The 26,954-nt window shown below is 37.1% G+C and overlaps 1 protein-coding gene across 7 annotated transcripts in view; it reads right to left on the bottom strand.

Moving 5' to 3' along the window:
* The window catches only part of NCOA3 (nuclear receptor coactivator 3), a 134,817-nt gene that overhangs the window by 27,105 nt on the left and 80,758 nt on the right, over window positions 1-26,954 (bottom strand). For 5 of the 7 annotated variants that reach the window (XM_081832612.1, XM_081832611.1, XM_081832610.1 and 2 more), the window contains 6 exons: window positions 4,835-4,939; window positions 3,784-3,956; window positions 3,217-3,317; window positions 1,983-2,157; window positions 1,400-1,588; window positions 1,130-1,231 (listed from right to left, as the gene is read on the bottom strand). In XM_081832612.1, coding sequence (XP_081688738.1) covers window positions 1,130-1,231; window positions 1,400-1,588; window positions 1,983-2,157; window positions 3,217-3,317; window positions 3,784-3,956; window positions 4,835-4,920 — 826 coding nt within the window. In that variant the 5' untranslated portion in view covers window positions 4,921-4,939. Of the gene's footprint in view, window positions 1-1,129; window positions 1,232-1,399; window positions 1,589-1,982; window positions 2,158-3,216; window positions 3,318-3,783; window positions 3,957-4,834; window positions 4,940-12,063; window positions 12,152-26,954 lie in introns of all 7 variants that reach the window. The other 2 variants (XM_081832608.1, XM_081832613.1) reach the window with 2 other exon arrangements.

A 26,954-nucleotide genomic window follows, 5' to 3' on the forward strand; every position in this document is an offset into this window, starting at 1 on the left:
GATCCCGGGACTCCAGGATCACGACCTGAGCCGAAGGCAGTCGCTTAACCAACTGAGCCAACCAGGCACCCAAATAGCTGTTTTTTTTAAACACTAAAATATTGTAATGTATGTATATGTACATAACATATATATACATACACACATATGTACACACATAATAGCTAGAGTATGTTAGATGTTTAAACCTACTCCATTTTATCAAATTATTTATTGCAGGTCCACATGGTGGACACAAAACAGTACAGACTTCAACATCAGGCAGACCCAGCAGCAAATTCTTTCTTATTAGCCAGGATCTTGGACAAGTAACCCAACCTATCTGTCACCAGGCCTAGTTCCTCATTTCGGAGACAGTGCCTAGAGATGGTGCCTAGAAGACAAACGTTGGCATCACCATTCAAGGTTAGATGATCACAAGAGTAACCCTGAGGGTAAATGCAGATAATACTGCCACCTCATTTAACTTCATCATTGTGCTTTAACACTTAACACTGGCTTTAATTCTTTATTCCCATAGCCAAAAAAGGGCAGACCAAGACTGAAACTCGGGACACCTGGGTGGCTTAGTCAGTTAAGCGTCTGCCTTCGGCTCAGGTCATGATCCCGGGGTTCTGGGATCAAGCCCCATGTCAGGCTCCCTGCTCAACAGGGAACGTGCTTCTCCCTCTCCCTCTGCTGCTCCCCCTGCTTATACTCTCCCTCTCAAAAATAAAATCTTAAAAAAAAAAAAAACTGAAACTCATGTTAACATTAAGAATTACTCCCAGTAATTCTCATTAAATTACCTGTATTTTTGAAAACTTATTTATGAAAAATGGGTTTAAAGTTAGAGAAAGAAATATTAACTTCTGATATGAAATGCTATTTGGAGAGAAAGCCAGGTGCCTCTACATTTATTTTTTATTTATTTGAGGGATTTTAAGTGTCAAATATACCCAACACAAATGCCAGGGGTCTTAGTGAATCTTAGAGTTGCATAAGAAACATAAGAAATAATCCATGCAAAGCATTCATGACAGTGGGTGTAGGCACTTACATCATAGTGCAGGCTATAGAAATAGTTAACTTTTATAAAAACTCTCCAATGAACAAAATGTATACACACACACATACACCAAGTGTTTACCTGAAAGATCATGTCTAGTAATAAAGCTCTCAGGGTTTGAGGGAAATGCTCTTTCTCCTGTAGTAATGCGGCGTGCTACACAGATCATACAGGATTGCAAATCTATAATAAAAATTTAACCAGGTAAGGATTATACTTAACTTTTGGACAAGTCTATTCAATAGGCAACCAAGGATGTGGAATTCACTAAATGAATACAACAATGGAAATCACAGAACTACAAATTTGTCCACTGTTAGGCAGATATCTCAAACATGTGGTCAATCTTACCTTCCCCTTCCTCCATCATGGCTCGAGGCTGAGACAGGGCAAAGCACTGCATTGTTTCGTATCTCTGGCGCATTTCAGGACCAGTGTTTATGTCTTCCAGAATATCATGCGGTGTTTTCATCAGCATACGGCAATTAAATGTATGGCTTTTTTGTCTCTGGGTCTCATTTGTCCAGGAAACTCCATTAACTTTGGAAAACAAAAGAAAAGAAGTTTTTTAAAAAGCTGGCAACTCCATCTATGACTATCATCAAGAATTTAAGCTATATTTTCTCATTACTATGTTTTCCACAGTAACTTCTACACAGACATTTCGCAGTGGCAATATATATAATATTGGAATAACCTCCATTTCAACAGAAATCTCACCATTTTGTAATTCGCTATATATTTTGGCCCCATATAAATGTGTACCAAATTCTAAATTCACCGAGGTCGTATATGAAAGCTTTGCTATTAACCACCTGCCTTTCTGCACAAGGCTGATCACTTTACTTCCCAAAATGTACATTCAGTTTTCTAAGAAATGGTCAAGAAGATAAATTTTTTTAACTTATTTAGAAAATACACATTAAAAGACTACCTGTAGATTTTGGTAAGTTTTTAAGGAAATCCTTTCTGTCTTCTTCATGCAAGATATTGTAGACACTTGTGTTAACCAGGTCCTCTTGCTTATATTGCAGATACTGTGTGACATTTTCTGACACAAATACAATGTTTCCATCACGATTCACCACAAACAGGAAACCATCCAATGCCTATAGTGGGATATGTTAATATTGGCTATTATGGACTGAACTGTAACCCCACCAAAATTGACATGCTGAAGCCCTAACCCTCATAAGAACAGGGCTCTAATCCAATAGGACTGACGTTCATATATAAGAAAAGAGACACTAAGGATGTATATACACAGAGAAAGATTATGTGAAGACGTACGGAAAAGGCAACCATCTACAAGCCAAGGAAAAAGGTCTCAGGAGAAACCAAGCCTGCCAACACTTGATCTTGGACTTCCAGCCTCCAGAACTTTAAGAAATAAATTTCTGGGAGTGCCTGGGTGGCTCAGTCAGTCAAGTGCCCAACTCTTGATTTCGGCTCAGGTCATGATCTCAGGGTCTTAAGATCGAGCCCCGCATCAGGATCCACACCTGCTTAAGATTCTCTCTCTTTTCCTCGCCCTCTGTCCCTCCCCTACTCTCTCGCTCTTAAAAAAGAAAGGAATTTCTGTTGTTTAAGCCACCCAATCTGTGATATTTTGTTATGGCAGGCTTAGCCTATTAAGACACCAGACTTAGTACTAAACAGAAATTTTTAAAACTACTGTTGATTTAACAACCACCACAATTATCAGCTACCATTTACCATTTCTATTGACATTAGCACAATTACTATAAGGTTTTATAAAAAATAAAAAGAACTCGGGAAAAAAGATAACTACAGTCAACATAAAATCTGAATCACTGTCTAATCTAATTTTTGAAGAATTACATCTTGAAAAGAGCTTTAAAAGTAAGAAAATCATCCTTAGCATCTGTTTTTCCACTTGATACCAAGTCAAGCTATAGGCACTACACTACTCCCTAATGAAAATTTACAAAGAACTAAGCTGATCAACTAAAAAGTAGTTGGAATAAACTAGTTGAAACAACAAAGAAAAGTTAACAGGTGCACGTTATGAAGAGCCTCCCTGCTCCCAACTCCTACTTTAAAGTAAGAGAAACATGCTATAGGTGCTACAGGTAAATCAAACCTATTTAAGGAAACAAAAGTGTATAATAAGTCTTAAAAATTCCTCAAAAGTATAATATACTTGCCTGAAGTAAAAGTGGCCCTAAGGAGTCTTTATCAATAACTCCCTGTCCTGTAGACGACACATCAGCTTTCTGAACATCATCATCATTAGAAATAGTTTTTCCTGAAAAGACACAAGGCAGTACTACAAATAGCGTATGTGTCAGTTACAGATCAAACTCACCTTCACACAGTGCCCACAACAAAGACACACACACGGGCATACACATGCACATATATTACATGTCCTGATAAGAAAGCAATGCTATAATTTTTAAAGGTTAAAACTTAGCATTTACCGAGGAGGGCAGAAGATGCCCTCAATTTTCCTTCACTACTACATGTACTATCCATGGCTTCCTGAAAGGAAGCTAACACATGACAGGGTGAGGAAACAAGCCTCTATCTACTTCTCTATTAACTGTTTCTCAAAGAGTAAAGCTGGTCAACTCATCTGTTCAGTCCCACACAGGCTAGGTTCAATTAGCAGTGGTCCACCAATGAGCAACAAGGAAGCAAAAAGACAAATGTAAACACAGTTAACAAGTTCCTCCTGAAAAGACTTGAGTGTTTTTCTTACTTTGTATTACCTTGCTCTTTTATTTGACGTATCTGTCTTACTGTTTCCTTTAGAATTGCACATTTATCTGGTTTGACATTGAAATTGTCAATATCACTAAGATTAGCAGATATCAGTTCAGCCAATTCTTCAATATATTTACTCTCCTGCTCCCGTCTCCACTTTTCACCACTGCAGGTAAAACTGAGAGAGAAGGGGGAGGTCATGAATATACCCACCACAAAAGAGCAGCGAGCAGAACCAGTCTCTATACAACATCAGTACCTTCGTATCTGAACAAATTAAATTTAGCCAAAGGAAACCATCAAAACCTTGTCTTGAAGAAGTAGTACAACAGAGCAGAAATTCAGGCAAGCCTACATTCAAGTCCACCTCTTTGTTAGCCTGGTGGCCTTGGGCAGACTTAGTCTCAGTTTCGTCATCCAGAAAATGAGGATACATAGTCTTTACCTCATAGAGACAGTAAAACACCAAATAATAAGGAAAACAGTGTTAGCTACTTATTAATGACAAGGTTTTATGGCTTACAGGTCATTTTTTTACTTTGCAACAATTACATTAAAACTCAAGTCATATTGACCTTGGCAAATACTAAAAAGGCTAGAGTATCACTGCATAAAATGAAGTATCTGATTTCTATTTTTTAAACTTTGAACTTCATTCAGGAAAAGAATGATGAAACCCCACAAATGCCAAAATACCAACTTAACATTTTCTTACAGGAATTCAAAGAGTCTTACTTGTGATAATCTTAATTATCTATTCCTAACTCCTACTACCTCCACTAAGAAGTGCTTGATAACGGCCGTATCAAAGGTGTTAGTATAAGATTCTTGCTTCTATCTGAATCAGCAACAAAATTTCTATTGCATCATAAGGATGTCCATCTGATCACTATGCCACACTACTTAGTACAAAGCGAAATCATATTATTTAAGCAAAGACAAAAAAATATATAACCAGAGAGTATATATAACAGAAAGCTGAATGCTATCTTTAAGCAAAAATATAACGGTAGGGGGAGGAGCCTTTGGTGAAGCATCTGGAAATACACTGCCTACCCTTGTCCTGGAGTATCACATGGCAATTTGCGTTTTCGGGAATCAGGGGCCAGTGGATCCAAGGAGTTTTCTCCTAATCCGCTCATCGTGACTATACATCAGCAACTAAGAAAGAATAATGATAAGATGAAAATATTATAAAATATCCATGACTCTATAAAGCTGCTGTATGCTTGAGTGGCTTAATTTTGTAATACAGAACTACACTCCCTACATGGTTAGATAATACTTTTTTTTTTTTTAAGATTTTACTTATTTGAGAGAGAGACAGAGAGACAGCAAGAGCAGGGGGAGCAGCAGAGGGAGGGACAAGCAAACGCCTCACTGAGCAGGGAGCCCGAAGGGATCAATCCCAGGACCCTGAGATCATGACCTGAGCCAAAGGCAGACACCTAATCGACTGAGCCACCCAGGCATCCCCATGGTTAGATAATTCTTAATATTCTTTATTATAAATTTGTATTCTGAAGACAATGTCAAGAGTTCACATTCCAGTTTAATTATGCAGAACGTCCAACTCCAAGACTAAAATGTTTCTCAAATCCTACTAAAAATGTGTATGTTAAATACTACAAAGGATAAGGAAGGCATCTTCTACATATTTAATAAGAAGAAGAAAAGACCGCCAACTCTCCACGTGATGAAATCCTGGGGGGCATCTGACTGGCTCAGTCAGTAGAGAAGGTGACTCTTGATCTCGAGGTTGTGAGTTTGAGCCCCAACACTGGGTGTGGAGATTACTTAAAAATAAAATCCAAAAATAAAATCTTTGGGAAAAAAAAAAACTTACATTTTATTTTTACCCAAGAAAGCACAAATTAGAGCTTATCTTGTCATTTGGTAAGGAGTCTTCAAATGATAAAAATCTAAATTGTTTTCAGGCTATTTTCAAGGTACCACATGGTTTTCCTTTAAACCATTTCATGAGTATTTGTTACCCACTGTGTTGTTCTTCTGTGACTTCAAAATAAACCTGGAATGTGTAAATAACACATAAACTCCACTATGTTAGGCCTGGAGAGAAGACGTACACAAAAAAAAGTTCAGGGGGGGGGAAGGGCTTTTGATAAGATCCACATAGCAAGAATTATCTTAATATTAACTGATGGAAATGTAATATGTTTTGGTTAAGATTTCAATGATAAAGAAAATAAATGTAGGGTGTTTCTTGTTGAAATAAAAACAGGTTTTAACATTCAACAGCTCATAATTTTAAGACCTCTACTAAGCCTTCACTTACTAAGAACTTTATTTGTCCTAAACTCTTGTTTAGGAAGACAATCATTGTTCTAAAGAATTCCAAGTCCATCAAGAAGTTCAAACTTTCCAAACTACTTTTTTCTGAGTATGTTAAAATGCATCTTGCAGTCCATCTAGATTTTTAGACATGTAGTGAAGGATATAAATTTCCACTAGGTGGCACAATAATACCAGGAAAGGAGACAAAAATTCAAAATCAACGAAACTTAAATATGCAGCTTTTAAAAAATCAAAACCACATGATCGTTAACCAAGAGCTCTAGATTATGACATCACCTTTACATATGCTGTAGGTATGAATTAAATACCAACAAAATTCATTCTACCTGTAATTTTGGTAGTAAAATGTAAAAGCTGAAAAGCTGAGATGTTTCCAAGAAAAAGAGAGAAAAGAACTTAACATATCTTTGATATACAGTGGCTCAATATGGGGTGCCTAAGTGGGTCAGTGGGTCGAGTGACAGACTCTTGATTTCAGCTCAGGTCATGATCTCAGGGTTGTGAGATGGAGCCCCATTTGGGCTCTGCATTCAGCAGGGAGTCGCTTGGGAGTCTCTCCCTCTCCCTCTGCCCCTGGGCCTGCATGGGCATACACACTCTCTCCCTCTCTCTAAAATAAATCAATTAAAAAAAAAAAATAGTGGCTCAATATTATGATTTTGAAACATACCCAGATCCCACAATGCCAGAAATACCGTATTCTTCAAAAATGACAATCTCATAAAAGACAAAATCTGTAAATATTCCAGATTAAAGAAAGCTAAAAAGAAATGACAAATGGGTATCTGATCCCATACTGGATTCTGTCCTAGATGGGGGAAGTGCTATAAAGGACATTAATGGATCAACTGACAGAATATGGACGATAAGAATATTTTATCAATGTGAAATTTACTTGAGTTCTGTACGTGTTTATTTAAGAGGCTATCCTTTGGGCGCCTGGGTGGCTCAGTCGTTGGGCGTCTGCCTTCGGCTCAGGTCATGGTTCCAGGGTCCTGGGATCGAGCCCCGCATCGGGCTCCCTGCTCAGCGGGAAGCCTGCTTCTCCCTCTCCCACTCCCCCTCTTTGTGTTCCCTCTCTCACTGTCTCTCTCTCTCTCTCTGTCAAATAAATAAAATATTTTTAAAAAAAGAGGCTATCCTTATTCTTAATATTTACAGTAAATGGACCATTATATATGCAAATGACCCTCTAGTGGTGGAGGGATGGGATTTATACACATTTTAAGTGAGTGAAAAAAGGAACAGAAAGAGAAGCAAAGAAGAGGGAGAGGAAGAAGAGAGGAGAAAGGAGGGCAGCAAGATATTGACAAAGGGTGAATCTTGGCAGAAGAAAAATTTTTAAATTCTTTGTACTGTTCTTTTTCTTGCAACTTTTAAGTTTAAAATTATTTCCAAATAAAAAAGTTTTAAAGTATGTTCAGTTTTGATTTCCAATTTTCATATTTAAAAACGGTGAGTCCTTAAGTACAAAAAAATAATTTTAGCTACGTCTCAATACACACCTGGTTTTATACTTGTTTCATTCACAAAGTAATTTTTAAATTGAGTGGCAAACCATCCAGTGAATAGTAACATTTCTTTACTTTAAAAATATAATCTATTCCACATCCTGAATATTATTTCCTTACTTTGATATCAAACATAAACTGAATCCCCAAAACTGAATGGCAAACTATTTGGTGAACAAATAGCATTTCTTTAATTTGAAAGACATAATTTATTCCAGAGTCTCAGTATTATTTCACCTTACTTTGCTATTAAATATTAAGCTGAATCTCCAGTACAGTTGAAGGTGCCTAGCATTTAATAAGTGGTTAATAAATGTCTTGAATAAATATTGAATAAATGGAACATTCAACTTATTAAGTCATACTTTAGAATTCCCTTCATTCTAATCTATATAATAGTTCAAACTTTTTAAATTTTTCACTTCTACACTTGATATAGGATGTCACCAAAATGAGTTTTAAAGGCATAAATTACATCAGTAGAGAATGAAAAACCATGACAATCTCTTAGTATGGAAGAAATCAATAATCACAATTACCAGTCTAAACCAGAAAAGCATACAAGTCATTCACGTTACATCAATTTTTATGTGCATGTAGAGAAATATAAGTATGTCAAATGTGTCCATATATACATATGTGACTCCTTCTCTTGATTTGGCATAACAAGAAGCTATAATGTGCATATGACTGTGTAGTCTATGTGCTACCAAATTTACTCTTACAGAATCCTCTGATCTCTAGTAACAAAGGTAATTATCCACAAATGTATTAACACAAAATTCTAATGTAAAACCATGGAAGTATCATTCTCTCTTTTTTTTTTTAAAGAACAGGTTTGCCAATTTCTTGCCTAGTTGTTACTCAGATATGAACCTTGACACCAAGTCACATTTATTGCGCAACACCTGGAAGACCACAGGACTTCCAAGAATGAATGATAAAATACCATACAACAACGAAAAAAAGTACAGCAAATGCATCTCCTAAATTTCATTAGGATAAAGAAAATGTTCAACATGAAAATGAAAACTAGTATTTCTGCACAAAAAATAAGTTTCAGTATATACAATAACTAATACAATTATTCCTGAGCACAAATGACTATGACATACTTTACAGTTTTCTGTTTATTTGGTATTAATCTTTGCTATAAACATAAAAATTGTAAATAGCATTTGTTTTATTTGCCCGGTCTGCTGCCTGCTTCTCACTGGCAGAGATGGACTCAAACTATATCTACCTGAGAGGATATATTATCTAGCTTGGTAAATTATTCTTTTTAAGGTATGAAAGGTAAATGCCTAGCATACACACGTAAATCTAGACCATTTTCAGTCAGTAGTCAATAATCAGGGTGCGAGGGGAGAACGGATTACACACTAGGCCCATGAATAGATCATTCTTCCAAAAAAATTCTAAAAGAAACATAAATCGGTAACTGTACAGCTTACATTTTTATCTTAAATTACAACCCATCTAGTTTAGAGGATATATGGAGCTGGTAAAATCCATATTCAAAGGGGAAATAATATAGCACAAGAGTCTCACAGTGTCTTTGATTATAAGAACAGTCTATGAATATTAACCCCCTTCTACAGTCTGACTCCTTACAATTAAAGATCACCTACACAGTAGAGAATTAAGACCACAATATAGGGGCGCCTAGGTGGCTCAGTCGTTAAGCATCTGCCTTCAATATACTGATACAACAACGCACACTTTAAGATTACATTTAAGCAAGATATTCTATGCAATTTACTTCAAATATAGATAGTAGCAATTCAGAATAACTTTCAATGCTATCAAAATCTAATGTTACCTACTGCTATATTATTTGGAAAAATCGGATTTAAAATGAAAAAATCTTAACAGGAATTGGTTAGAATTCCTTATATAAATACTACAGGCCTTTCTATACACAACAAGCTATGGTACATGTTTAAGCTTAGACATGCTCAGAATACAAGTTAAACTGCTAAAAAATGAACATTCCTAAACTAATTCTGGCTAAAAAGCAGAAAAGAATTATACCTGCCAGCTCAAAAGTCATGAAAATGTTGGTATATGACTGAACAGCATCAACTAGCTTTCGTTTGGGTTATCTGCAGTTAATATACGAGAAAAAAATACTGATTGTGTACGACAAACTAGCCAGATGGACAAGGATGCAGGAAGTACTCCTGTCCAAAAGGAAAAGATACCAATCAACAATGCTAATGCCCATAGTGGGGGGCTGTGCATATGACTGTGGTGGGGGGGGGAGGGTGCCATGCGATGCCAAAATCCAAAACGGAGAGGAGATAGGTTACTCAGTAAATCTCAGATGGCACAGAGACCAACTAAAATATTTTACTTTTGGGGCACCTGGGTGGCTCAGTCATTAAGCATCTGCCTTCGGCTCAGGTCATGATCCCAGGGTCCTGGGATCGAGCCCCACATCGGGCTCCCTGCTCCGCGGGAAGCCTGCTTCTCCCTCTCCCACTCCCCCTGCTTGTGTTCCCTCTCTCGCTGTGTCTCTCTGTCAAATAAATAAATAAAAGCTAAAAAAATAAAAATAAATTGAAAAATTAAAAAAAAATAAATAAATATTTTACTTTTCCTACATTAATAAGGGAAAGGGAAGGGGATAACTTTTGTGGCTGTACAGTGCTGGGCATAACATGTTCTATGTAATTTCTCACAATGACTCTCCAAAGTATGCACTACTATTCCCATTTTATAGATAAGGAAATAGCTAAGTAACTTTCCACTGGGTCACACACAGATACCAGATGGCAGAACTGGGACTCAGAACTTTATAACCAATAAAATATATATCAAATGTTCCTTGGGCATTTTATCCCTCACCAAAAATAAACCATTTATACTTTTAAATCACACCACCTCCAACCAGTTAACCAGAAAATTTCTCAACTCATCAGTAAGAACAGAGCAGTTGTACACTCAGGGTTGGGGGGTATGCAGAGTACCAGGGACAGAGGCAAGGAGCCACTCAAACCCAGCAGGTACTAATGCTGCTATTCCCCTCAAGCCCCTAAAAACTAACCACTACTCTACAAGTCACCAGATAAACTGCCCTCTGAGGTGGTCTAATATTAACCATGATCCTTACTTCCACTTGAGATGAATAATAGTCACCGGCTAAAACAGCAAGAAGAAAACTTAAGATCAGAAATGCATGAGCTATACCCTGAAAAAGTGTGTCAAGTCTTTTTAGCCTTGGGTTTTCTAAGATTAAATGCTGGGGCCAAAAACTTTGACTATCCCACTAGTAATTTAATTTGTCAGGCTTGTTTGGCTGACTTACACAAGGTATGATTAAATAATGCTAACTAGGGAGTGTTTCTGGTATGTCCTGAGAATCACAGTAACTTGAGGAAAATTTTCAAACAACAACTGTGGATTTGAAATGATTTACTGAAAACCACTTGAAGCTCTATGTAAAAGCAAAGACTGCTCAATCCAATTAAGAAAAAAAATTACCACTGGGAAAAATTATGAGACATTCATATATAAAAGCACTACCCAAAATTCAAGTTCCAAATTGACACTCTTACTCAAGACAATTTAGTATATAGTCACCACTAGTTAAAGCCTTAATCCTACAAAACTGTATTTCTAAAATATCAAATTAAAGGTTTTACTTCAATCTGTGGTACAGCTCCAAGAGAACCAGCACCAGAGAGGAAAAGACTGAAGAACTGAGGGAAGTATAACCTGTGTGTGTTTAAGAGACCATGGGGTGTAGCCAGGGCGGGGTAAACATGGAACCACTATGAAAGCTTTCTCATCAACTAGATGTCTCTTCCAGTGATTGTCTCCTACTTTTATGTTTTGTTTTTTTTTTAAGATTTTATTTATTTAATTTAACAGAGAGATACAGTGAGAGAGGGAACACAAGCAGGGGGAGTGGGAGAGGGAGAAGCAAGCTTCCCGATGCAGGGCTCGATCCCAGGACCCTGGGATCATGACCTGAGCCAAAGGCAGACACCCAACCAACTGAGTCACCCACTACTTTTATGTTTTAATTCAACTCTGGTAAACAGGGTAAGAGCTGAAAGGAGACAAGGACAGAAATGAGAAAGTTTCAAATAAAAACTAACTGGCAATATCCTCTTGTTTTGTTGCTGATAATCTGTTATGTCTATTTAGTAGGATCAAGTATAAACCACCTAATGCAATCCATTTTTCAATTTAATTCTATTTCAGCTCAAACATTTGCATGGCCAGAACCATTTTAGGTCCAGGAAAGAGAGATGAATGATACCATACACTGCTACGACTCTCAAGTTAGCAGAAGAAGAAAGCATAAACAATTGTAACAACATAATTTGGTAAGTGTTAAAATGAAGGCACTGCATAAAGTGTCATGGGAACACAGATGATAGGAAACCACCAGCCTACAGTTGTTTTTTAAAGAGAAAAAGCAGATGAGCAGTGTCTACAATAAACTACCTTGGTGCAGACTTATGCCAAAAATGGATTATCCTTAGGTCCTGGTCATTCTTCTCCTCAGTCTTCTTTAGTTTATAATGCCAGCAAACTTGAAAAGGGGATAGCAGAGAACAACAGAGTAAAACATCCCATTTTTAATATACAAATTAAGCCAAAAAGCATCCAAATGTAAATTAACAGCTATTTTATCCACAGGTTTCATTCTCTCTTCTCCCTTTGTATGTCTTGCCTTTTCATTCTCAATCAACAGGCTGACCCCAAAGCCCCTTCACATTTATGTTCCAGTTTAAACCTGATGAAGCTGAATTCAAACACAAACCCCCCAGAGGCTCTGCTACCAGAACTGGGCATACCAATTAGCCAAAGCAGATGTTAGTTGCAACTGGAAGCTTGTTGCCAAGAGACTTCTCAACCTCTACAGAAGCAACCGAGTTGAAGTTCACAAATATACACTGTGCAGAGGGAGTTAAGCAAGCCACTTCCATCTAAATCAAATTACTCTCCTGACAGCATACTAACTAGCTAGGTAATTCCTTACTTCAAAGGTAACACTGGATCCTACAATTTAATGCACCGAATCCCTCCACACCTGAGTTTCATTCTAAACATACCATCAGTCCATTCTTCCTCAGCAGCAGCCTCCCAAATGACCTATGCTAAGAGATTCTGACAAAGGATGATCACTGAATTATTTCCTGTTTGTTTTTAAGTCATTCCTTTTTAAATCTCCTAATATCTAGAATACTCCTACTCATCCTTCAAGATTACGTTCAACTGTCACCTCTGATGAAACCATTCAAACTCTCCCAATTAGAGAAAGTTTTTCCTTCTTTATCCTGATGCACTTTTCACACTTCTACTACACTGTTTTACACACTGCACTCTACTCCTGTTCTCTTTTCTGTCTCCACTTTCTACACTGTAAGCTCTAAACCATTATAAAAAAAAAAAACTTATATAAGGGGCACCTGGCTGGCTCAGTCAGAGGAGCATGCAACTCTTGATCTCGTGGTTGTGAGTTCAAGCCCCACGCTGGGTGTAGAGATTACTTACTTACATAAACAAACAAACTTTTTTCTTAAACTTTAAAAAAAATTGTACAAGACTGTTTCATTACAAACTCCTTCCTCTTTCTTTTTTACTGCTACTACCCACCATTCTCCCGGTTCCTTTTCCAACTCCAGCTCTCTTCTTTACCATCCCCTTAACTGTACTTTTCACCAACTCAACAATCTTCCTTAAAATACAGAGAAGATGCAAGAAGAGCTTGCATTTTTGCTTCTTTTTGACATGTCATTTTTCACTTGAGTATTCCCACTCCAACAAATATAGTGGCTCCAAGCTGCCTATCAAAATAAAACTCGGGCGCCTGGGTGGCTCAGTTGGTTAAGCAACTGCCTTCAGCTCAGGTCATGATCCTGGAGTCCCGGGATCGAGTCCCACATCGGGCTCCCTGCTCAGCGGGGGGTCTGCTTCTCCCTCTGACCCTCTTCCCTCTCGTGCTCTCTGTCTCTCATTCTCTCTCTCTCAAATAAATAAATAAAATCTTTAAAAAAAAAAAAAACTCAAACGTTTGAATCCTTCAGCTGATTTACTATGACATAATGAAAAGACAATGGGGCTTTGCTGGAATCAAACTCAAGAGCAGAATCTCAATTTCACTAAAAGGTAAACTTCTGTCACCTTTAAAAAGCCTATCACCTGTAAAATCTGGTAATAATCACACCTCACATATGCATATGTTTAATGTGAGCATGAAAAGCAATACAAAGCAAGCAACTGACAAAGGGAATAATGGTAATCCCTCAATACCAAGAACAAAGATTCAGATTTGCTCTCTGTTGAAAGACAAATAGCTACAAATATCCCATATGGCAACAAATTAAAAGGTTTCAGACAAAAAACAAATTAGCCAGGACTATTCAGGCTATTCTAAACTTACAGGTAGCTGACTGGAATTCAAAACATTCTCCCACTGAAATAGTGTGGTGAGACATAGCTAGTAGCCATTAAAACCATGAAAAGAGAACAAATTACTGTAACCGCTATCTGTCTTCTTAAGATTAAAAGACACAAGAATAAGGAGGCATATTTTAGAAGATTTTCTAAAGAGGATATCAACAAACCTTCAAAGGTACTAGGTAAAAGCACACAGTGGTGGTTCTTTATGATCTCTTTTTACTTCTGGATTTGTGGTTTAATTTTTCCTTGATAGATGTAAATATCTCTACATCAAAACTATATCTAAGGTTTTCTCTTGGCATATAATGAAAATATAAGCAGCAGAGAAAGAGGAACAAGTGAGAAACAAAGTTTTTAGCCCCCTCGAGGTAAGTGGTAAAGCACTGGATTAAGATAAACAAGGGTTAGAGAAGCATGTGCAGAGCGTGGGAATAAAATCTGATACAGATTCAATAAATAGGCAATAAAGATGTATGTAAAGGGGGGGGAATGATCACAGCATGTGCCCCATTCTCTCCTAACCCATTCTTTCCATCTGCCTCAGAGAAGAAAAAATGATACTAAAAGAAATATGATACTTAAGAGTGGACATTAGCCACCTGGTAAAGAAAGCTGCGACAGGAAGTAGCAGTAGGCACACCATGAATGCTACAGGGAATGGGAACCGTAAGTCATGGGCAGCACTGATACTCCTGAACCGGAGTACTGCAGAGTGAAAAACTTAAAAGTAACAAGACACTCCCCCTACAGTACTGAAGGTAGCCCTGTCCACCGATATCAAGTATCAAAAACATTAAGTAGTACAGAGGGTTTACCTGTGACACTAACATTATAAAAATTAATAATGTGGAAATGAAAAGTTGATAAAGCAACTTGAATTAATTTTTCGAAGAAAAATACTGAAGGTGGAAGAGAGAGAGATGTATCAAGGGTAAAACCCATCTTAGCTAGATTTCCTTCTTTAAAAGCAATAACAAAGGAGGGGCACCTGGCGGGCTCAGTCAGAGAGCATGCGACTCGTGGTCTCGGGGTTGTGAGTTTGAGCCCCACTTTGGGTGTAGAGATTACTTAAAAATAAAAAAAATCTTTAATAAAAGCAAAGACACTGGAGCAGATGTTCTCTAACACTAGCAACACAACATGGCAAGTCTGACTCATGACTTCCTGAATGGGTCATCATCTTTACTGCAGGTTAGTCTGTAGCTCAGTCCTTGCGTGCTGTTTCCACTGCCTTTTTTCTTTTTCTGACCTCACAGCATATTACTCTTCACTGATTATAATTCCACTCCTAGCCTAAATAACTTTAAATTCAAAAGAGTCGTTTTTTAAAAATAACATTTCCATATTCCTAGAAGTTATACATCTGGTAACAGAATTTATCTCCTCAAATAAATCTTTGTCATTATCAATTTCAGGATGACAAAAATACAAATACTGAAGGAGAACATATATATCAAAGTCAAAAAAGAAAATAAGAAAGCACTTTTAACATCCTTTACCTGTTGAAGGTAGGGTAACACTGGTAGAAATGTTAAAAAGTACCAAAGTCTAATTGAACAAAAGCCTCAACTGCCTCCCTAAATACCCGTCAAAATATAGCTAGTATACTACTACTATGTGGAGCTAAAAATCTGTCTTCTAGATCATGATTGTAACCAGAAAAGAAATTTGCAGCAAGAAAGAATGTAAAATACTGAAGAATAGGACAAAAAGAGCATCACTTAAATAATTTAAGTAAAACATAGCTTGGTTGTTTTTTTTTTTCCTCCACTGCTTTTCAAAGGTCAGTTTCATGATTCATGACTTTAAAGAGCTTTTTGTATTTCACAAAACCAGCCTACATGTGTCTAGTAAATGAAGACTGGGGACACCTCGTTATTGTTAAAGAACATTAGAGGCAAAAATTTAATTATGAACTCCTGTAAAACCAGGCATACACCTAAATTGGTTAAAACCTAAACCCACCAGCAAACATCTGAAGAGTGGTCACTAAGCACTAGGGATGTAATATACAACAGGATGACTACAGTTAACACCGCTGTGTGATATATAGGAAAGTGGTTAAGAGAGTAGCTCCTGGGGCACCTGGGTGGCTCAGTCGGTTAAGCATCTGCCTTCGCTCAGGTCATGATCCCAGGGTCCTGGAATGGAGCGCCTTGTCAGGCTCCCTGCTCAGCGGGGAGTCTCCTTCTCCCTCTCCCTCTGCCGCTTCCCCTGCTTATGCTCTCTCTCTGTGTCAAATAAATAAAATCTTTAAAAAAAAAAAAGAGAGAGAGAGTAGCTCCTAAAAATTCTCATCACAAGGAGAATTTTTTCTTTTCTTTTTATTGTATCTACAGGAGAAAATGGGTGTTAGCAGAACCAACTGTACTGATCTCATAATACACGTAAATCAAACCATCTAGCTGTATACCATAAACCTATACAGTGGTGTGTGTCAATTATTTCTCAATAAAACTAGAGGGAAAAAAAAGTCTTTAACTGGTCATTCTTCAACATACTGAGTGTTGTCCACATACATAAACAAAGGAGACTGCATTCCCCATGCCATGTGCTTGGGATAAACTGCTGACCAAAACAGACAAAGTTTTTTGCCTTCAATAAGCTAGTGACAAGGGTCCATAATCAACAAACTAATAAATATAGTACCACAAAATGTACTATGTGCTATGAAAGGTTTCCACTGGAAATTAACAGCTGACCTGTTAATTCAAAAGCAGGAACAACTGCGTATCAGATACGGCACACAATGTTATACAAGTGTTCAAAGTCCTAACCTTCTGCAGTCAATCTGGATCTTACTACTAAAAGAAAGATTCAGGGTAAATGACAACTGCATGTCCTTGAAAATGGCCAAACCTTACTAGTTAGCTCTGGCCCCCTTCCTGTTTAAGTAGGTCAGAACAGAGACAGCTATAGCAGAATTCAGATGTGCTTCAAAACAACCAATATATACAAGCAGGGTGAAAGGTTTAAGTCAAATGCCTCTGGAGTTCCAACCAAATTCACTACCTACATCAGTGATTCTCAACCTTTTTGATATCGGGATTCCTTTACCTCTTAAAAACTGGGAACGCCAAAAAGCTTTTGTTATGTGGGTTATACCTATCAATATCTACCATATTCAAAATTAACCTTATAAATATTTGAAATATTAATTCATTTTAAAACAAGCGCATTGTGTTAACAATTTCACAATTTTATGGAAAACAAATTTTCTGAAACAAAACAGAGAGGTGGTACTGTTTCTACATTTTTACAAATCTTATGTCTGACTTAAAGAAGATATCTGGAGGGCGCCTGGGTGGCTCAGTTGGTTAAGCGACTGCCTTCGGCTCAGGTCATGATCCTGGAGTTCCGGGATCGAGTCCCGCATCGGGCTCCCTGCTCGGCAGGGAGTCTGCTTCTCCCTCTGACTCTCCTCCCTCTCATGCTCTCTGTCTCTCATTCTCTCTCTCTCTCTCTCAAATAAATAAATAAAATCTTTAAAAAAAAAAAAAAAAAGAAGATATCTGGATTTGCTTATCTACTTCTCCATTCAGTATGTTGCAATATGTTAATGTGACAAAAACATGAAGAAAATCCAGCCTCAGAGACATGTACTTATTTTTAAAAAGGACTATTACAATAGCCTTTTGCAAACTGTAGATAATTTTCCTTGGTATTATGCTAAAACTCAACAAGCAATAAGTACTTTCTTAAAGGTTAGTTGCAAAGTGAAATCTGAAACTACTGATCAACTTTCATGCTATTACATTAAAATATACTCCCCTAGCTTACACTGAGCAAATCTTCTACCCATGAATGATTTTGTAACATCAAACATTGTCATTTTAACGTATCAGTTCACTGATCAAGCAGATTTTAAAATATTGATATATTTCATGATACAATATCAAAAACTCCGTATTAATATCACCATGCATCTCATCTTGAAAGTCTTTTAAGTACTGAGAAGCGGTTACACTCATGGTGGCAGATTCAAATTTACCAACATTACAATTTTCATTTGAGAACTCAAATTTTATCACTGTCAACAAATACCAACAGAGGTTTTCCTTGAAGTAATAGGTTCATCTTGCTCGGTTTCAAGAAACTATCTGTGAAATGCTCAGGTTTCAATAACCAGAGCTTGCTGGCTGTTCTTTCAAGTAAAAATGGTATTCCATGAAAAAAGGGGTAGTTCAGTACCCAAACCAATCACACAAGGGCCCTTCCCCAGGATAACCATGGTAGGCAGAGTGCTTTCTGCATATTTTCCATTCTCACTAGACAGAATTTTTAAAATACAGTACTCAAGAGTCAAGATTTAATGAAATGAGCAAATTTTGCTGCCTCATGCAGGACAATCCTAAGTGAGAAATGCTGCTTTGTTTGTTTCCTTTAACTCTAAGTGCGGGAAAGTAAAGTATATAATGACCACTAGGATAGTCTGTAGCACTACTGCCTTGACTGAAGCTAAGGTGCCAGTAGTTTTCGGTACCACTGTATCTGCATCAGTGCAAACATCAAAAGAATGAAAATGGTAAATAATGGGTTATTATGAAAATAGTTTTAACTGGGTGGACCCTGTAAGAGTTCTCAGGGACTCCCAGAGGACCATGAACCACACTTTTGAGAACCACTGTACTAAGATTAAGATTGGGATTGAAGGGGGCGCCTGGGTGGCTCAGACGGTTAAGCGTCTGCCTTCGGCTCAGGTCATGATCCCAGGGTCCTGGGATCGAGTCCCGCATCGGGCTCCCTGCTAGGCGGGGAGCCTGCTTCTCTCCCTCTGCCTCTGCCTCTCTCTCCGACTTTCATGAATAAATAAATAAATAAATAAATAAATAAAAAGACTGGGATTGAAGGTCTGAAACTGGTATGGCTTCTCCAAGATCCTCTTCACATTCATATAATAAATATTTCAGTATCTACTATCTGCAAGCCTATATAAATAAGCCAGGTTGTAAAATCAAAAGAACAGGACTTCCTGACTACATCAAAATAAAAAGCTTCTGCACACCAAAGGAAATGAAGCAATCAACAAAACCAGAGACAACGTACTGAATGGGAGAAGATATCTGCAAAGACGTATCTGATAAAGGGTTAGTATCCAAAATATATAAAGAACTTAACTCAAAATGAAAAACAAATAACCCAATTAAAAAATGGGCAGAAGACATGAACAGACATATCTCCAAAGAAGACCTAAACATGGCCAACAGACACATGGACAGATGCTCAACGTCAATCATCATCAGGGAAAAGCAACTCAAACCACAATGGTTATCACCTCACACCTGTCAGAATGGCTAAAATCAAAAACACAAGAAACAAGTGTTGGTGAGGATGTGGGAAAAAAGGAACCCTAGTGCACTGTTGATGGGAATGCAAACTGGTGCAGCCACTGTGGAAGAACAGTATGGACGTTCCTCAAAAAGTTAAAAACTAACTACCATACCATATGATCCACTAATTGCACTTCTGGGTAATTTACCCATAAAAATAAAAGAACACTAATTCACAAGGTTACATGCACCCCTATGTTTATTGCAGCATTATTTACAACAGCCAAATTACAGAAGCAGCCCAAGTGTCCATCCATAAATGAATGGATAAAGACGACGTGGGGTGTGTCTATGTGTACAATGAAATACTATTCAGCCATAAAATAGAATGAAATCTTGGGGCGCCTGGGTGGCTCAGGCAGTTAGACGTCCGACTCTCGGTTTCAGCTCAGGTCATGATCTCAAGGTTGTGGGATCAAGCCCCACACTGGGCTTCACACTCGGCACACAGTCTGCCTGAGATTCTCTCCCTCCTTCTCCCTCTGCACCACCCCCCACTCGCTCTTGCACTCTCTCTAAAATAAGTAAATGAAATCTTAAAAAAAAAAAAAATTACATCTTGCCATTTGCAACAACATGGATGGAGCTAGAGAGCATAATTCTAAGCGAAATAAGTCAGAGAAAGACAAATACCATATGATTTCACTCATATGTGGAATTTAAGAAACAAAACAAATGGACAAAGGAAAGCAAAGAGAGAGAAAGAGAGAGAAACCAAAAAACCAAAGGGGAGGTGGGTAGGGGGGTGGGTGAAATAGGTGATGGGATTAAGAGTACACTTATCACGATGAGCACTGACCCGTGTATAGAATTGTTGAATCACCATATTGTACACCTGAAACTAACATAACACTTATGTTAACTATGTTGGAATTAAAATTTAAAAATTAATAAAAAAATTTTTAAAAGTACAGGACTTTCTGATAAGATGACATCATGGACTACTGCTCTCAACCAACCACTCTTCCCCTCTGCTCTAAATATAATAATGACAAATAAAGTACGTATTTTTTATTAATTTTGGAAGACACAGAAATGCTCAAACATAACAAATATGTCTGTGGACGAAAACACAGAGCAAACATACAGTAATGAATTGATGACTCCATGAACCCACTGAATTTCAGGACCAGAAACTAGCAACTGCTTTTTAAGGAAATCCAATCACGCACAAGATAACAGGACCAAAAGCAAGGCTCATAGGTAAAAACCAAACCAAAAAATTGCTGAAAAGAAGGTGAAGAGAAGCTATGATCATCAATAACAAGTTACTGATCACATCATACTACAACCTGCAGTGTAGACGAATCATCATCTCTCTAATATTGCAAGAATATTTCAGACTGGAGTCCTGGACCTAGACTAAAGGTAGAGTGGATATGGGAGAAGGCAACAAAAACAGAGCTCGGGGTACCGAGCCAGGGAGAAGGGGTCACATGGAGAGCACCAAATGAACAAAAGGAAAACTAAATTTCCCATTTAAGATGCAAATTGTAAATGAAAATTCCCAAGTGTATGTGAAAACAGAACTAAGAAAGTTGACCAAGAAATTCATCAATACTGGAAGATGAACTCACCACCCAATAAAATGAAATCTTTAAGTAAGTTTAAAACAAATGCTTATGATCCTTAAGAGATAAAAATTTGACAGCCATGAAAAAAATAAAAACAATAAATCGTTATGAAAAGACTGGATTACAAACCTTCATAAAATATAAAGTATAAAAAGAGAGATAGTATCACCCATTATGCGAGCACCAAATATCCTAACTTAGTTAGCACGGGATACTTAAATCCATATCTGAAAACTCTAAATAAAGAATTCCTAGACACAACACAACACAACACAACACAACACACACACACACACACAAACAAACACAATCAGTGAAGTGGATAAGAAAACTGATGAATTCAAATCGAACGCAGCACAGTGAAATAAAAGGAAAAGACTTCAGAGCTGATCTAAGCCCCAGCATAGTATCACCAAATGTAAGTCTCTGAAGCTCTTTCTTATTCTCTAAAATGGACATACCAGTCTTTTTTCTTTTTTCTTTTTTTTTTTTTTTTTAAGAGAGGCAGAGGGGTGAGGGAGAGGCAGAGGGAGAGAGGAAATCTTAAGCAGGCACCATGCCCACCACCGAGCCCTATATGATCATGATCTGCGCCAAAATCTACAGTCAGACACTTACCCAACTGAGCCACCCAGGCGCCCCAGGACATACTACATCTTTACAAGGTTGCTGAAATAATTAAAACCATAGACCAAAACAAAGCTTATCTGAGCACATGGAAGTCTTAACAAATGGCTCCCTAAAGAATCTCATGATTTACAGACAGAACCAAGGTTATTTAAAAAAACAGAATTTTGCCTCTGTGATTATAAAGCAACTACATTTACAACCCACATGAATTCAGGAAGCAATGTACTGGTTTTCTAATTCCCACACTGGCTGAAGAACTTTTGCAAATTGCCTAAACCTTGGTACCTAGGAGGGGATTATAAAGAGATGTCTTTTGGAAAGAACTAAATTCTCAAAGATACTAATATCTACAAATAAAGTTTTGGTAGTAATATTAAACTGTTCTTATGCAAACATTTCAAGTATTTTATTTTTTCAAAGACTTTATTTTTAAGTGATCTCTATATTCAACGTGGGGCTCGAATTCATGACCCCGAGATCAAGAGCCACATGATCTACTAAGTGAGCCAGCTAGGTATCCCTCAAGTATTTTCTTTAAAACTCTCTAATATGGTGCATTTCTATATGAAAAGAATTTGTAGAAACAGTAAGGGCACTTAGGTCACAAGTGATGAAGGATGATTTCTTTGAAAACTCTTGTTAAAATTCATAATTGCTTTGCATTTTTTTAAAATGTAAAGACACTGGCAATTTAACTAGTCTAAATTTAAAATTCTTTTTACTATTTATCACTCTTAATAAAATGACTTCCTTATTAACTGCCAAAAGGAAAATGGGGGGAAAAATGGAACTCAGCCTTCTTATATTTCAAATTCAGGCAGAGTTATTTAAGTAATAAAACGTCCAGAATTTACATGGTACCTTCATACCACAAAACAGGCTCATCAAAAGCCCAAGTAAAAACTCACATACACACAAAAAATTAAGTTTCAACTTATTACCCAGGACCTAGGTATCAAAGGCCTTATACTATTCAATCACATCTGGAAACGAAAAGACAGTAGGATTACAGCTATGCATGGCCAATTTATCTGCAGAAGTCAAAGCATGTCTCCTATTACCTTGCAGCAAGTCAGTGTGATCTGCGTATCAATATACTGAAGGGCTGCAGTGTCTGAAACCCATACCAACCATTTAAAGGTGTTATTTTAATTAACAAGTTTGCCAACACATTATGAATTTTGCAGTTTTATTTCAGAATTCTTTTTATTATCACAATCTATCTTTAAAGAAAATTTTAAAAGGCTAAGAACAAAGACTAAAAATCACGCAATCCCAATTTATTTATGTCACCCTCCAGTAAAATAACTAGCTCCATAAAAATCTTTTCAAACAGAAGAGCAATATACCATTGATAAGAAAAAAAATAATTTCTATAATCCAGTTTTCTACATTAGGGCCAAATTTTATAGTAGGGGAATGAAAGAAATGCCAAATAACACATTACATAACAAGAGTGCTACCCTGAATACAAGGAGGTACATTTTCACTCGTAATAATTTTAAAGTATGAAAGATAAAATTCTATGGAAGTGAATTAAATATCCTACACTGCTGATCTTTAGATGTTTGTGTACTCACACAGAGTAAGTTTAACGTTGAAGCTCATTAAAGACTGAAATTTGGTTTCATTGATACATGATGAAAAATGTATTTAAATCTTAGGAACATATGTTGAGCATGTGTGCACATGCAAAGCTTTCAAAGTTACTTTAAAATGTGAAAATGAGTAAGGCTCCTGTTATCCTTGATAAATGTCAGCTGCCATACACTCATGTCCAATACACATTATTTTTCACAAAGCAGAATCCGAGAAAAGGCAATTCTGAATCCAGCAGCTGCATGTAATGGTTATACATACCAAATTCTACTCAAGGTCAGAAGTTTAGAGGTTTTCAGTATCAACTTCAAAATAACGCAGGCTTTATATGTTAAATATTACACAGATTCAAAAACATTCTTATTAAAACAGGTTTTGGAAACAAAGAATCATAAGAAAGTAATTACTCTGAGAGTTTGGCATATGATAGGGCCATTTATAACAGTGGTATAAAATGGACTATTTGTACAGCAGTTCACTTTCTAGATCGCTGAGCTGATATTTAGGCCAATTATATTTCTTAATTAAGTTACAAAATTAAGTACTACAAGAGCTATGTTATTACCAATGTGACAAATTTTTTATGTCTATATTTTCCAAAAATCCAATAAAACTGCCCTTTTTATGAGACTTGACTATAAACAACTACTAAAACCTTATCTCCATCCATTTTCACCAAGAGCAAAAAAACAGTGACTGAATTTAGTGCGGTTCAGTTTGTTGTTCAAGTCAAAGATGGATCTTAAAATTTTAACAATTTTCTCTACATATTCTGAAAGCCTCATCTAAAGCAAACCAGCTTAACATTCAGTCTTTGGCTTTAATACAACTATTGGAGTGCCTGGGTGGCTCAGTCAGTTAAACGTCTGCCTTTGGCTCAGGTCATGATCCCAAAGTCCTGGTATCAAGTCCCACATCAGGCTCCCTGCCTGCTTCTCCCTCTGCCTGCCATTTCCCCTGCTTGTGCTCTCTCCCTCTCTCTCTCTCTGACAAATAAATAAAATGTAAAAAAAAAAGGGCATCTCTGTATAGTATGGAACCTACACTCAAAAAAGTTTCTTTTTAAAGTAAGTTGTTTGATCAACATTAAATTTAAATGCTTAAGCTTTTTTTTTTTTTTTAAGATTATTTATTTATTTATTTATTAGAGAGAGAGAGAGAGAACCAGTGGGGGTGGAAGGGCAGAGGAAGAGGAAGAAGCAGTCTCCCCACTGAGCAGGGAGCCTGACAAGGGGCTGGATCCCAGGACCCTAAGATCATGACCTGAGCCAAAGACAGATGTTTAACCAACTGAGCCACCCAGGCACGCCTAAAATGTTTAAGCTTTTAATATTCTCCTACATATCATCATATAATCTCCACAGTTTAAATATTCCTTCCCCAGAAGGAGCCTCTTAAAAGTAAAAAACCTAAAGAAAAAATAAAAAGGGGGTAAGGGACTAAGTGTGGTCAGATTATCTAAAGTAAAATAACTTTGGTTTTTCCGCTTATAACCATAGCACTTCATCAGCCCTAAAACAGCAGATCCACCAAAATTATGGCTTTCTGGGTACTTCTTTATTTATTTATTTTTTAAAAGATTTTATTTATTTATTTGACAGAGAGAGGCACAGCAAGAGAGGGAACACAAGCAGGGGGAGTGGGAGAGGGAGAAGCAGGTTTCCCGCCGAGCAGGGAGCCTGATGCGGGGCTCGATCCCAGGACCCTGGGACCCTGACCTGAGCCGAAGGCAGATGCTTAACGACTGAGCCACCCAGGCGCCCCACTGGGTACTTTTTTAAATGGATGTTACACACTTAAGAGCAAAATTTCCGGATGTACTACTATAAGATGCCCATAAGCACCTTATAAACACTTAACGGACAAATAGAAAAGTGCAGATAGGTCTGGGTATGACTTTGAATTAATTTTTTTTATTAACATATAATGAATTAATTTTTAAGAAAGTCTTTGACATGGGTCCCTGGGTGGCTCAGTCGTTTGAGCATCCGACTCTTGGTTTTGGCTCAAGTCAAGACGTCAGGGTCCTGGGACTGAGCCTCGCATCCGGCTCCATGCTCAGCAAGGAGTCGGCCTGAGAATTCATTCTCTCTCTCTCTCTCCCTCTGTCCCTCCTCCCCCCACTCACTCGCACTCTCTCTCTCTCTAAAATAAATAATTTTTTAAAAGTCTCTGACATATATTTTCTTGATACATGAAAAAGATATGGTGCTGGAATTAACATAAGCCCTATAATTAGAGGCTGACTACTATAACAAAGACAGAATAAGGTTTTAGAAAACCTTGAGGTTTCAATTAATGTGTTGTTTTTGAAACCCAGAAATGTTTGGGATAGATAGCAAACCTTCTGAGGTCAGTGCCGTGAGAAAAGTAACAATATTTTTCCAGAAAATTCCTTTATGGCGGCACAGAGATCTTACATTCTATGTATCAGGTATATTCTTTCACAGCTTCATACAGATATAATTCATATACCATACACTTGCAGTATCCAATCAATGCCTTTTAATATATTCAGAGTTGTACAATCATCACCACAATCAATTTTAGAACATTTTCATTATCCCAAAAAAGAAGCCCAGTACTCCTTACTGTTCTCTCCCCTAATCCCATTTTCCCCCACTTCACACCACCTCTCCCCCACCCCAGGGAGACCACTAATCGACTTTGTCTCTAATGATTCATCTATTTTGAAAAATTCATACAAATGGAATCATACAGTATCTAGTCCTTTGTGATTGGCTTCTTTCACTTCATATAATCCTTTCAAATTCATCCATGTTATAGCATATATCAGTAGTTCATTTCTTTTTATTTGTGAATATTTAACTGTATGGAACTATCATTTTATTTATCTATTCATCAGCTGATGGATATTTAAGTTGTTTCCCTTTTTTGGCTATTATAAATAATGTTGCTATGAACATATATCAAGTTTTTATGTGGTCACATATTCTTAAATGAGAAATCATGAGCGCTGGTAAGTGAAAGCAGATTTTGATGATATATCCAAAGAAACCTCTAAAATTTGCTAGTAAACAGGAAAGAAGCCAGATTCTTTAAAAACATTAAAAAAAAAATTGGAAACCAATTGTGGAATTTTAATTATGATTAATATACTAAGCACTCTAATGGAAAAAGTGGACAGCAAGCAAGAACAGATGGGTAATGTAAGCAGAGAGATGGAAACTGAGAAAGCAGCAAATGGGAATATTAGAAATCAAAAACACTAACAGAAATGAATGCCTTTGATGGGCTCATCAGCTGACGGGACACAGCTGAGGAAGAAAAAAATAAAATTAGTGAGCTTAAAGATCAATACAAGCTTCCAAAACTGAAAGGCAAAAAGAGAAAAAAAGAAAAAACAGAATATCCAAGGATGGTAGAAAATTACAAAAAGTACATTATATACATAACGGGAATACCATATATATGAAATTCAGAAAAGGCAAAACTAACGACTTAAAGCAGACCAGGGGCTGCCAGCTATCTCAGTGGAGGGGACTGACTGCACAGAAGGACAAAAGAACTTCAGAGGATGGTGGGAGTGTTTTATATCATGATTGTTAATGGTTACATTTGTCAAAACTCGGCAAATTATAAATGTAAGGCTGGTGAATTTTACTGAATGTAAACTATACTTAAAGTTATGTAAGGAAAATAGCGCATATTGCTAATCCTGTGATAAATAATAAATGACTGGTATAAGATAAAATAAATTAGCTAATAAAAGAGGGCTATTTCAGTAAGAAAATTTACTTTTTCTAAAGAAGTTCTACAGGAAAAGCAAATTTAG

The sequence above is a fragment of the Leptonychotes weddellii genome, chromosome 10 (assembly GCF_054177405.1).
Source record: "Leptonychotes weddellii isolate Sample4059 chromosome 10, ASM5417740v2, whole genome shotgun sequence".
NCBI lineage: Eukaryota > Metazoa > Chordata > Mammalia > Carnivora > Phocidae > Leptonychotes > Leptonychotes weddellii.